We start from the raw sequence: 13,402 nt of genomic DNA, 5'->3' as shown, positions 1-13,402 counted from the left end.
TGCACTGGCTGCTGTCCTGGCTGTGATGATCCTCGTAGTGGTCATAGCCCTGTATGTGACACTCAGGGGTAAGTCCTGCTAAAAGTGTAACCCTGGCCAGGAATTTGTGTCTCTGTGCCACTGACTGAGGTGCAGGCCAGGACATCCAAAGCCAGGGCAGTGGAAGTGTGGTGTGAAGGCAAAGGACAGCAGTTTTTAGCCAACTATTGCTGTAAGAGGAAATGTGTAAAAAACAAAAAAACAAAGGGAAGTGGTTTGAAAGTTTTAAAATCCATCAGATAAAAATCCAAAACACAATAGAAAACTGACAAGTTTCAAATGCTGTAGAATTGACGATACAAATGTTTTAAAGAAACAAGTAAAGATCAGATAATGCTTATCCTTAATGTGACTGCAATCCTTGAGAATATTTTGAGTTGATGATATTCTATCACGGCACCCAGGTGTGATACCAAAACTCTGAAAATAATTCTGAATAAAAGCTCGTTTGAGAGAGATGGCAAAGTTACACCTTAAAGGAATTTTTGTCACCTTTCTGAAAGAAAAGCCTTGTGCTCAGTGTCTGAATGGGTATCACTGATCTCATAAAACATCTGAGCCACCTAGAAAGATGCATTCATTCCACAGAAAGAAAATATTTATATCTCCATGAAAAACATAATTAGTATTAGAGCCATGTGGTATATTCTTTGAAAATTTTCAAGGGATAAGTTTTAAATGTCAGATATTACTTGTTGTCTCTTTCCATATTTTGATAATTCAGTAAGTCTGAAACGTTTCCACAACCAACCCCACTCACATCCCAGAGTCTCCCAACTTCTCAGCAGTGGTGAACAATTGTCAACACCTTTAATGTGTTTGGTGTAAAACACAGGCTTAGGTGGGGTAATTGCTTTTTGTATTTCAAGGCAAAGAGTACAGGGAACATATCTGATAGTGCTCTGATGTGTATCAAATGGGCAATACCAGAGACAGGGCAAATTAAACACAAATAATAAACAGATAGGACAACCTAAGGAGGTGAATTAGCTGCATTGAATAGAGCACAAAATGTGCAGTGATGTCATTTGTCTGTCATTGCTGTGGATCTGTGTGTGCTGTGCTCACATCCACTTTGCTCTGAGAAGGGCTGGAGCAGTTCTGGCTCAGTTCCAGAGTTTGGCCCTTTGGAACCAAGGCCACACCTTGGTGTGTGCTGCAGCTCTGGGGGCTGTTTGCAAGGAATGAGCAAAGAGGGGAGTTGGCATTTTGTGTTGGGTGATGGGGGAGCCCAAGAGGTGCAGCAGAGCTCTGACACTGTGTGCCACAGGGGTCATTCCTTGCAAGTACAAACTGTATTCTGATTTCTGGATGGTCCAACAGCAGGCAGCCAACAGGACTCCACAGCATTGACCTCCCCCAGCCAAAATGTCTCAACACCACTGTCCCCCACCAGCCAAGAGGACTCAACAAAGTCACCCCCCAGCCATGGAGAGGCTCCAGGTAGGCAATCCAATGTGCCTGTGCTGCTTTGCCAAGGCCCCTCCATTGCCAGCCTTTGATCTCAGTGCAATTCCATGTGGTTTTTAGGAGCTGCTGGATCTCCAACCCAAGTGTCTCCTGCAGGCCCTGTCTCCCTGAATGCCATCCCCCTTTCCTGCTCCCCCTCTCTGCTCCTGCTGCTGCCCTGCCTGGCAATGCACACAAATGTTGGTGCTTTCAGCAGCACCTCTGCTGCCCAATTGTGCATCAGGCAAAGCAGACTCTGGCAATGGGAGAGCTGCTTTTGTGCCCTGAGCATTTCTCTGTGTGCCCTGAGCAAGGATGGCAAAGGCTGGATCATGTTTGCAGTGTGCTCCCTGTCTGGCTCCTGCCTGGTGATTTTGGGCTGGGATCAGCTGCAGAGCCTGTGGGGGATCCCTGGTGCTCTGTTGCCAATTCTGAGCAGGAGCACACAGGCATTTGTGTGGCTGCAATTGTCTCTCTGACCTCTCTTTTGTCATGGCATCCTTTTACCATCTCTATTCTTGTTCTAATTGGCTCTCTTTACTTTGACAGTGAATCCAATGCAGTGTTCACAAATTGAACATCACTGATGTTAATTCCACAAGCCAGCAGAATTCATTTAAACTGACAGAAAATCTTTTCTCTGTGTGGAGATTGAACCAAGGGGGCTCAGTGCTTGATACCTGGATGGTTTTGAGCGTTACATAAATATGGAACATTCTGTGTCTTATTTTGTGGTCCTGGACATCCTGCTCTGACCAACACCTGAGCAGGGAGATGGACCTGGGGATGTGAAAATGTCAATTCAAACCTGAACCACTCTGCTGATGTGTGCTCAGCACAGCAGAGCTGATGTTCCCAGAGATCCTCTAGAACTTTCTTTTTATTTACTTATTGTGAATTCACATCAGATCTGTTACCTGCTAGTGCCTGGATGGAAAGAGAGCTCTCAGATGGGGTGAAAAAACAGCATTAGCATTATCTCCCAGCAGATATCCCTTGGGATTTGTCAGTATATCCCTGTTGTATCTAGGCCATACATCTTACAGTTCTTGAGGCTCTCACAAGGAGCTGCCTTGAACTGACAGATCTGCCCAGTTCTTACTCAGTCAATCCTGGCACAAGGGATTCATTCATCTTCCATACCATGCCCTTCTCTGCTGAATGTTTCCTGCAGAGCCACCCATCCTGCCTGGATGCCAATCTCTCAGAGCAGCCCTTTTCAGCTCCCCTTTACTGAGCCCCCTCCCCTTCAGGCATCCCCTCTCTCACCCACCCACCCTCTGTGTGTCCTTGTGCAATCCAGGCTGGGAGGACTCTCCTGCTTTTCACCTCTCCTCAATCCATTGCTGGGCTGGGATCTGTTCAGTTCCCTGAGCACAGGGCTCCAGGGCCAGTGGGGAAGCAGCAGGACATTGAGCCTGGCTCCAGCAGGGAAAGCTGGAAGGTTCCAGATTGCCAGTGGGAGCCTGAAAAGGCACCTTGGGATGCAGAGGGAAGGGGCTTTATTGCAGCTGCTCCCCTAATCTTTCCTTTTTTCTGTCTCTCTCTAGGCAAAAGCTGCTGTTCCACAACACGAGTTGCTGTCCTGGTTACTGAGATAATCCTGCTCCTCCTCACTGCTGTGTTTCAGATGCTCCCATGTAAGTGCTCTAAATGTAATAACAACAATTAATTTGTGTCTCTGTGCCACTGACTGAGGTGCAGGCCATGAGATCTGTCCCAGTTTAAAGGGACAGTATTACCAGGAAAAGGAAATTCAGGAACTCGCAGGCACAAATAAAGGTATAGGTTGGGAATAACAGTTCTTTACTGATATATTTATAAGACAAATAAAAACAGCATCAGCTATACGAAAGAAAAAAAAACAGTGACAGAACAGAATGGAATTCAGTCCCAGTCCCTTTTTCAGTCACCGATGGCTCTCCGATGGAGCAGGGCAGGGCAGCCTCTCAGTCGCGGCTGCTGCAGGGGCAGGGGGGCGAGGTGGGCTCACCGCCCCAGGTGGAAGAAAAGGTGAGGAAGGAATTCTGCTCACCGTGGGCGTCCCAGTTCCCAGTTGTTCAGAGGAAGCAGGAAGCTTTAGCAGTCCAAATCCAAGAAGCCTGATCCCAACAGGAGAAAAGGAACCTCTCTCCTCGAGTTCGGCCTGCGAGCTGTAAAAGTTCTCCTACCCCCAGTGTCCTCTTACTTGCCGAAAACAAAAGCAGGACTCCACCTTTCCCTAATGGAGCTATCAGGTTGCTTCAGCAGTCCTTTATCTCCAGCTCTTTACAGCTAATAGGAGAGCCATCCCGGCTAGCTTAACATAATAATGGGAAAAATTTCTAAACATCGCCAACCCACAACATTATCCACCCCAAATTTTTTCCATGCTAACATACTACATTAAATTAGAACCTTTAAATTACATACATACATGCAGTTACAGACACAGTATCATAGGTAGTTCACCCCAGAACAAGGTCTCCTTGGGGTATGCATCCGGTTTCTCCATCCTTTTGCATCACCCACCAGGTACAACCTGGTCCTTGAGCAAAAAACCACCCCACGGAACAGGATTGTCTTTGCTGGAGGCAGAGTTTCCCCAAACAGTTTCCCTAGCATACCTCTCATGTGTACCACTGAACCTTATCCCCATCTGGTGTTCCCAAGAGCTCAGATTGGGCAGGGCCCTGCTCGGTTAGTGGAACCTCGGGTATCACTAACCATGTGGCCTTTGGTAGATTACTTTCCCAGTTCTTGAAATTCCCTCACCAAGTGCCTTCAAGGTGGTTTTAAGGCAGGCCATTAGCACCGTTCGACCTTCCCAGCTGCTGGTGCATGGTAGGGGATTGGTACACCCACTCATGCCGTGTTCCCTAGCCCAGCTGTTTATGAGGCTGTTCTTGAAATGAGTCCCGTTGTCTGACTCAATTCTCTCAGGGGTGCCATGCCTCCAAAGGACCTGTTTCTCAAGGCCCAGGATGGTGTTCCGGGCAGTGGCGTGGGGCACAGGGTAGGTCTCCAACCATCCGGTGGTGGCTTCCACCATGGTCAGCACATAGCACTTGCCTTGGCGGGTCTGAGGCAGTGTGATGTAGTCAATCTGCCAGGCCTCCCTGTACTTATATTTGGACCAACGCCCACCATACCAGAGGGGCTTCACTCGCTTGGCCTGTTTTGATGGCAGCGCACGTCTCACAGTCATGGGATGACTTGAGAGATACTGTCCATGGTTAGATCCACCCTCGGTCTCGTGCCCACTTATACGTGGCATCTCTGCCCTGATGACCTGAGGCGTCATGGGCCCATCGAGCCAGGAACAATTCTCCCTTGTGTTGCCAATCCAGGTCTATTTGTGACACCTCTATCTTTGAGGCCTGATCAACCTGCTCGTTGTGTTGGTGTTCCTCATTAGCCCGACTCTTTGGGACATGGGCATCCACGTGACGAACTTTCACAGGTAGCTTCTCTACCTGGGTGGCAATGGCTTTCCACTCGTCGGCAGCTCAGATTGGTTTTCCCCTACGTTGCCAGTTTGCTTTTTTCCACCTTTCCAGCCCACCCCACAGAGCATTGGCTACCATCCACGAGTCAGTATAAAGGTAGAGCTTTGGCCACTTCTCTCTTTCAGCAATGTCCAGGGCCAGCTGAACAGCTTTGAGTTCAGCAAATTGACTTGATCCACCTTCTCCTTCAGTAGCTTGTGCAGCCTGTCATGTGGGGCTCCATACGGCGGCTTTCCACTTCCGGTTCATCCCCACGACGCGGCAGGAGCCGTCGGTGAAAAGAGCATAGCATGTTTCATCTGCTGGCAGTTGGTTACACGGTGGGGCTTCCTCAGCGCGGCTCACTTGTTCTTGCTCCTCGTCATCGGCGAGACCAAAGTTTTCACCTTCTGGCCAGTTCATAATTATCTCCAAAATCCCAGGGCGATTTGGGTTTCCAATACGGGCGTGTTGTGTGATGAGGGCAATCCACTTGCTCCATGTGGTGTCGATGGCGTGGTGGGTAGAGGGAACCTTTCCTTTGAACATCCACCCCAGCACTGGTAGTCGGGGTGCCAGGAGGAGTTGTGCTTCCGTCCCAATCACCTCTGAGGCAGCTTGGACTCCTTCATAGGCAGCCAAGATCTCCTTCTCTGTGGGAGTGTAGTTGGCTTCAGACCCTCTGTAGCTCCGGCTCCAGAATCCCAGAGGTTGGCCTCGAGTCTCCCCAGCCACCTTCTGCCAAAGGCTCCAGGACAAGCCATGGTTCCTGGCTGCAGAATAAAGCACATTCTTTACCTCTGGTCCCGTCCTGACTGGGCCAAGGGCCACTGCATGAGCAATCTCCTGCTTGATCTGGGCAAAGGCTTGCTGCTGCTCAGCACCCCAGTGGAAATCGTTCTTCTTACGGGTGACCAGGTAGAGAGGGCTCACAATCTGGCTGTACTCAGGAATGTGCAGTCTCCAAAAGCCTATGGCACCTAGGAAAGCTTGTGTTTCCTTCTTGCTGGTTGGTGGAGACATTGCGGTGATCTTATTGATGACGTCAGTGGGGATCTGGCGCCGTCCATCTTGCCACTTTACTCCCAGGAACTGGATCTCTCGGGCAGGTCCTTTGACTTTGCTCTTTTTAATGGCAAAGCCGGCTCTCAGCAGAATCTGTATGATCTTTTCTCCTTTCTCAAATACCTCCACTGCCGTGTTCCCCCACACAATGATGTCATCGATGTATTGCAGGTGTTCTGGAGCCTCACCCTTTCCAGTGCAGCCTGGATCAATCCATGACAGATGGTGGGGCTGTGTTTCCACCCCTGGGGCAGACGATTCCACGTGTACTGCACGCCCCTCCATGTAAAGGCAAACTGAGGCCTGCACTCTGCTACCAGGGGAATGGAGAAAAATGCATTGGCAATGTCAATGGTGGCATACCACCTTGCTGCCTTGGACTCCAGCTCGTACTGGAGCTCCAGCATGTCCGGCCCGGCTAGCTCAGTCGGTAGAGCATGAGACTCTTAATCTCAGGGTCGTGGGTTCGAGCCCCACGTTGGGCGCCAAGATCTGTCCCGGTTTAAAGGGACAGTATTACCAGGAAAAGGAAATTCAGGAACTCGCAGGCACAAATAAAGGTATAGGTTGGGAATAACAGTTCTTTACTGATATATTTATAAGACAAACAAAAACAGCATCAGCTATACGAAAGAAAAAAAAACAGTGACAGAACAGAATGGAATTCAGTCCCAGTCCCTTTTTCAGTCACCGATGGCTCTCCGATGGAGCAGGGCAGGCGGCCTCTCAGTCGCGGCTGCTGCAGGGGCAGGGGAGGGGGCGAGGTGGGCTCACCGCCCCAGGTGGAAGAAAAAGGTGAGGAAGGAAATTCTGCTCACCGTGGGCGTCCCAGTTCCCAGTTGTTCAGAGGAAGCATGGAAGCTTTAGCAGTCTAATCCAAGAAGCCTGATCCCAACAGGAGAAAAGGAACCTCTCTCCTCGAGTTCGGCCTGCGAGCTGTAAAAGTTCTCCTACCCCCAGTGTCCTCTTACTTGCCGAAAACAAAAGCAGGACTCCACCTTTCCCTAATGGAGCTATCAGGTTGCTTCAGCTAGTCCTTTGTCTCCAGCTCTTAACGGCTAATGGGAGAGCCATCCCGGCTAGCTTAACATAATAATGGGAAAAATTTCTAAACTGGCCAACTCACAACAACATCCAAGGCCAGGAGGAACAGAGGTTTGGTTGGGAGGTAAAGGATGGCAGTTTTCAGCCAACCATGGCTGTAAGAGGAAATGTGTCAGAGAATCAAGTGGTTTGAAGGGTTATATTTTAAAATAAAAAAAAGAAAAACAAAAAAAAAGACAAAACCTGATAGGAAACTGACAGTGTTCAAACATTTAAGAATTTATTATGGAAATGTTTTAAGAAACAAAATCAGATAATGACTATTGCACTTTTAATTGGGATATGGGTGAATATTTGAATCTTAAAATAATTAAGAATAAAAGCTAACTTCATAAAGTCAGCGAATTTCAAGGTGAAATTTTAAATGGAGCTCTTTTCACTGTCTTCAAATCAAAGCCTTGTGCTCAATTTCTATATGCATACTCACTTTATAACAACACATGATATTTAGAGAAAGTAAACATCACCATCTGCATTAAAACAATTAAAAATAAAAGAAATCAAAATCAGAGCAATGTGGCACTTCTTTGAAAATTTTCAAGGAATCATTTTGAAATTTTGGATGGTTTTGTAATTTACTCTCCATCATTTCATAATTGAGGAAACTTGACACCCTTCCATGATCAAACCCAGATTCTGAGTAAATCATGCAAATTAAGTTTAGAAACTCAATGACACAAATGGCCTTACAGAAGAAAACTCTGCAGAAAGCATTGCTGATACCGAATGACACCAAGAATCTTGGGAGACCAAGAAAATGTTCTCAGTGCAGCTTCACTGGGAGAGAATAGCAACCAATTCCCTTGGATCTGGGAGACAGGTTTGGAGCATGAATAATCACTGATAATTAAATTTGAATTAATTTTCTTGAGTCCTAAATGTTTCCTTACTGTTAAACTCAGTCTAATTAATGCCCTTTAATTTCACTAGATAGGATGAAAATGCAATGTGTTGGCATCAGGGATCCCAGAGGAGCCTTCCAGGTCACAAGCCAGTGCTCCTTAAATAGCACCCAGCTGTGATGGATGGTGCATCTTACTCCCATCCAGACAAAATACTGAGTGCCAGAGTCACCTCAGTGACACAGCCTGGCAGTTTTCCAGTCAATTCAGTCTTCCCAAGTCACTGTCACTTGTGCTGGAGCCCTGCTCTCCTGGGCCTGCCTGGAACCCTGCCTGCCCATGGGAAGAGGGAATGAATTCCCTGCTTTGCTTTGCTTTGCTTGCATGCAGGTTTCTCTTTTTCTACTAAACTGTCTTTATCCCAGCCCAGGAGTTGTCCCACTTTTCCCCTTGCCCATCTCCCTTCTGCTCTCTGCCATGCAGGGGCAGAAGCCAGTGGCTTTATGGGGATTGTTTCCAGCTGGTGTCCAATGCCAAGAGGCCCAGAGGTGCCCCTGGGGCTCCAGGAGATCCCATCGAGGGGATCCTGAGCACAGCAGGATGATCCCCTCTCCCAGGGGCTGCTGAGGCTGTGTTTGATGGCCAGGACAGGCTTTGCCCTCTGGGCTGCCAGGGCACTGCTGGCTCCCCCTGAGTCTGGGGCTCACCAGCACATCAGGCTGGGCATGGCACTGCTCCTGCCACATTCCATCTGCCCTGGGCACCAAAGCCAAAGGAATCTGCCATCTTCAGCTGGAATTGCTGCTGACACATAGGATGTGTCCTCCCCCAGTTATTGCCAGCACAATGTCCTCACAGCTGCCACCTCCTGCTCTAGGAAAGATTTAATCCTGCAGAAATGACAAACCTGCAAAGCCAAGGGCTTCTTAGGCTGAATATTCCCACTGAAATCTTTGCATCTGGAGCACCTTCTGTACTTCCTGAAACAGGCTGGACCAATCCCGCTTCCTGAATGATGACTCTCCAGCTTTTCACCTCTCCTGAATCCATTGTTAGGTTGGGATCTGTTCAGCTCCCTGAGCACAGGCTCCAGAGCCAGTGTGGAAGCACCAGGACATTGAGCCTGGCTCCAGCATGGAAATCTGGAAATCTCCAGAGTCCCAGTGTGAGCCTGAAAAGGGCAGCTTGGAATGCAGAGGGAAGGTTCTTCTGTCCAGCTGTTGCCCACACCTTTCTTTTTCTGTCCCTTGCAGGTAGAAGGCCTTGTTCCAGAGCACACATTGCTGTGCTGGTTGTTGTCCTGGTTCTGGCTGTGCTGGCCCTCACTCTGTCTTGGACAGTCCCAGGTAAGCCCTGCTGAAAATGGAAGCCTGGACATTCATTTGTGTCTCTCTGCCACTGCCTGATGGCCAGGCCATGACATCCCAAGCCAGGAGGGGCAGAAGTCTGGTGGGAAGGTCAGGACAGCAGCTTTTAGCTACTCATGGCTGTAGGGGGAAATCTGCAGAAAAGTTGATGGGTTTGAATGTTCAAAATTCCAAAAGAATAAATGGTGTGTCAAAAGAGAAAATGACAATGTTCAGACACTGAGGAATTTATGGTACAAATGTTTTGAGGAAACAAGTCAAGATCAAATAATGCCTGTTGGTCTTGTGATTGCCATCCTTGAGGGTATTTCAAGGTGATGATGTTGTTTTATGATGCCAAGATGTGACAGCAAAAATCTTACCAAGCTTATGAATTACAACTCACTTGAAGGAAGCATCAAAGTCAGAACTTAAAGGAATTTATTTGCTTCTTATTTTAGTAAAAACCTTCTCCTCAGTCTCTGCATTGAGTTCATTACTCTTGTTAAGTTACATAAATAGTTAAATATATTTTGACGAAAAATTATTGTTATCGCCACCAGAAAATAAAATCCATTTGAAAATTTCTCTGAATGTTTTCAAGACATCAATTTTAAATTTCAGATGCCATTTCTTCTTTCCATCCTTTGATAGCAGAGAACACTTAAGAAGCTTCCACAACCAATCACTCTCAAGTGCCAGAGTTTGCCACCTGCTCAGAGAAGCACATGGAGAAGACATGGCAAAGCCTTGGCCCTTGGAACTTATGAAATAGGGCTGGGGAGGCAATTCATTGTTCTTGTTCAAGGCAAAGAGTTCAGGGTTGATATGTGACATTGCCCTGACATTTATAAAGTGTCAAACACCAGGGAATGGGAGAAATTAAAATCAACTTCTAAACCAGCACAAAGTAACCACGTTTAATTAGCATTTAATGCAGCTTTAACTTTACCATGAGAGAGGAGTCCTTAGACTTGAATCCAGGTGTGGCTTTAGTTACAGTTCCTTTGTGGGTTCAGTATGGCCTTGGTGACCTGAAATATAAATAGACAAAGAACCTTCCATGCAGATGGAACTCGAGAAACTAAATCATTATTAAGATACAACTTGTGTAAATGAACCTTTTCTCAGTGGAACCTGACCTGACCATTTTATAATTTTTATAGCAGCATCATGAGCAAAGAGGCAGAGTTTGCATTCTGTGTAGGGTAATGGGGGGTCAGAGAGGTCCAGCAAGCTCTGACAGTTCATGCTATAGTGGTCTTTGCTTGCAAGTACAAATTGTGTTCTTATTTCCAGATGTTCCAACTGCAGGCAGCCAAAATGGCTCAAAAACATGGCCCTCCACCAGCCAAAATGTCTCAACACCGTGGTACCCCACCAGTCAACAGGACACAACACCAATGACCCCCACGAGCCAAGAGGGCTCAACAAAGTCACACCCCAGCCATGGAGAGGCACCAGGTAGGCAATCCTCTGTCATTCCAAAGGGAGTAGCCAGGAGCCTGTGGGATTGACTGTTAAGGGGAACACAAAAGGAACTGTGTGAGGATTTGTTCAGAAGGAAAACAAACAACCCCTCTGCCATGTCAGAACTCTGGAGCCCATGGAGGGTTTGCATTTGCACCTCCTTTGGAAGCAGGGCTGGCTCAGCTCTGCATTCCTGCTGCACAGGGCAGAAGTGATGCCTCTGTGCTGCCAGAGCAGAGCAGTGTGAGGCAGGGCAGGGACAGGAGGAACAATGCCTCTGGTAGCCAGCCCTGCAGGGAGCAGGATGGACAATGTGCCTGTGCTGCTTTGCCAAGGCCCCTCCATTGCCAGCCTTTGATCCCAGTGCAATTCCATGTGGTTTTTAGGAGCTGCTGGATGCCCAATCCCAAGTGTCTCCTGCAGGCCCTGTCTCCCTGAATGCCATCCCCCTTTCCAGCTCCCCCTCTCTGCTCCTGCTGCTGCCCTGCCTGGCAATGCACACAAATGTTGGTGCTTTCAGCAGCACCTCTGCTGCCCAATTGTGCATCAGGCAAAGCAGACTCTGGCAATGGGAGAGCTGCTTTTGTGCCCTGAGCATTTCTCTGTCTGGCCTGAGCAAGGATGGCAAAGGCTGGATCATGTTTGCTGTGCTGCTCCCTGTCTGGCTCCTGCCTGGTGATTTTGGGCTGGGATCAGCTGCAGAGCCTGTGGGGGATCCCTGGTGCTCTGGTGACAATTCTGAGCAGGAGCACACAGGCATTTGTGTGGCTGCAATTGCCTCTCTGACCTCTCTTTTGTCATGGCATCCTTTGGTCAGTGTGAACATGGATTTTCCACACCTCTTCTTCCCTTCTGCAGGCTGTCCCCCAGCATGGAAAAAACATGGGAGAAAAGTGCTACTTCTTTTCTACAGAGAAGAAAGAAAAGGACTGGAATTCCTCCCGTGCAGAATGCGCTGCCATGGGCTCAGACCTGGTGATCATTGAGAGCAAGGAAGAGCTGGTGAGATCCAAGTGCTGGGGCAGCTGCTCAGGGGCTGGAGCTGCCTGGCCAAGGGCTGAGCAGTGACACTTGTGCCAGCTCCTGCCACATGTCCTTGGGCTCTGGGCCGTGCTGCCAGCCATGGACACCCCAGTGCTGGCAGTGGGAGCCAAGCCCTGCCCAGGGAGAGGCCTCCTGGGCCTTGGAGTGCTGGCCCTGGGAGCTTCTGTGGCCAGGCCTGATGCCATGGGAAGGAGCAAACTCCCTGCCCAGCTGGCTGGGGTTCTACAGGGATTTACTCACAGGCCAAGGAGGTTGAACAGACACTCCTTTGTGAGAGCCATGGCTGTGACAAAACCTGAGAAGGCTTTGCCACCCTCATCAGAAGGGAAAAGTGTACCCCCGTATTGAGTCACACCTCTTGAAAAAAACATACAGCTATAATGGCAGCACAGGTGTATTTTTACATTTATTATACTCATAAGGGGCTGCTAAAATGGAGAAATGCATGCTCTGGAGCCTTGGGCAGAGTGGCTGTAGCTGGGTGCACACTGCACTCTCTGTGCTGGCTGTTTAGCACTGAGACTTCTGTGCCTCTGCTGAAGAAAATGTCATTTTCATTGTTTCATTGATATTCCCATTGTTGGCTTCCTTTCCAGAGTTACCTTCGCACACAATCACGATATAGGTACTACTTACTTGGTCTCAGATACTCTCCAGAGGAGCAGAAGTGGAAGTGGATCAACAACGTGGAGCATGACCCAGCCATGTGAGCTCATTCCAGCAAGTCCCTGCCATGCAGTGTCTGGGAAGGGAAAATGCCAAAGGCAGAGCAAAGAGCAGAGAGCCCAAGGGAGATCAGGGCCTGTGCTTTGGGGGAAGCTGATTCCTGGAGATGCAGGTGCTTGAGCACATGGCTGTGCCAAGGCCAGGGAGCCTTTCAGTGCCAGGGAGCACAGGGCTGTCCTGTCAGGATGGCAGGAGAGGACACAGCTGTAGTTGTGCTGGGCAAGGAAGGATGGGAGTGGATGCAGTTCCCTGGGGAAAGGAAGGAGACAGGAGGCAGGGACAAGAGAGAGGGTGATGGCAGCACCATTGGCTGCAGGAGAGCAAAGCAGGGGAATGTTTCTGCATGGGAAAGCATTGCCCAGAAACTTTTGTGGAGATGTGGGGGGCAAAAGAGAGGACTGGGAGGGAGATTGCAGCAAGGCAGTTCCTGATGGCAGTGAGAGTAACTGAGCTGAGCAGGTGCCACTCTGCCTTTCACTGTATGTCAGGAATGGAATCACATTTAGGCTTTTTTCCCCGATCAGATTCAGTATATACGGACCTGTTAGCAGGTATCACTGCACGGTCATTGGATATGGTAATTGTATCAACTGCACCTTGTCATGGAACCCGAATCAACACAAAACATGTGTGAAAAAACTGTAACAATTTGAAAAAGGCATCAGAAGGAGAGCTAAAAACAAGAGCTCCAGGCTGATATGTTCTCCCAGCTTGCCCTGTAGGAAACGTGGATGGGATGTGTCTCATTTCTCTTCACCTGCCCAATCTCTGCTCCCAGGGACTCCTGCAGCCCCCTCCAGACTCATGGCCAAGCTCAGCCCAGCCTTTCCCTGATGCTGTGTGAGCCTGG

At 48.7% G+C, this 13,402-nt stretch overlaps 1 protein-coding gene and 1 non-coding gene across 2 annotated transcripts; both read left to right on the top strand.

Annotated features, from left to right (window-relative positions):
- Positions 1–12: 12 nt before the first annotated feature.
- Positions 13–12,536, top strand: LOC116995627 (C-type lectin domain family 2 member D3-like). The gene is made up of 7 exons (XM_033058483.1): positions 13–68; positions 1,363–1,482; positions 3,039–3,128; positions 9,220–9,312; positions 10,612–10,776; positions 11,696–11,784; positions 12,423–12,536. Exons 1-7 carry the CDS (start codon positions 26–28, stop codon positions 12,534–12,536), a joined length of 714 nt encoding a protein of 237 aa, XP_032914374.1. The 5' UTR covers positions 13–25.
- TRNAK-CUU lies at positions 6,433–6,505 on the top strand. Its single transcript has one exon. It is a non-coding gene; the product is annotated as a tRNA-Lys (tRNA).
- Positions 12,537–13,402: the final 866 nt, after the last annotated feature.

The sequence above is a fragment of the Catharus ustulatus genome, chromosome 4, assembly GCF_009819885.2.
Source record: "Catharus ustulatus isolate bCatUst1 chromosome 4, bCatUst1.pri.v2, whole genome shotgun sequence".
NCBI lineage: Eukaryota > Metazoa > Chordata > Aves > Passeriformes > Turdidae > Catharus > Catharus ustulatus.
Note: the sequence above shows the minus strand (reverse complement) of the source record. Positions and strands in the feature narration are given on the sequence as shown.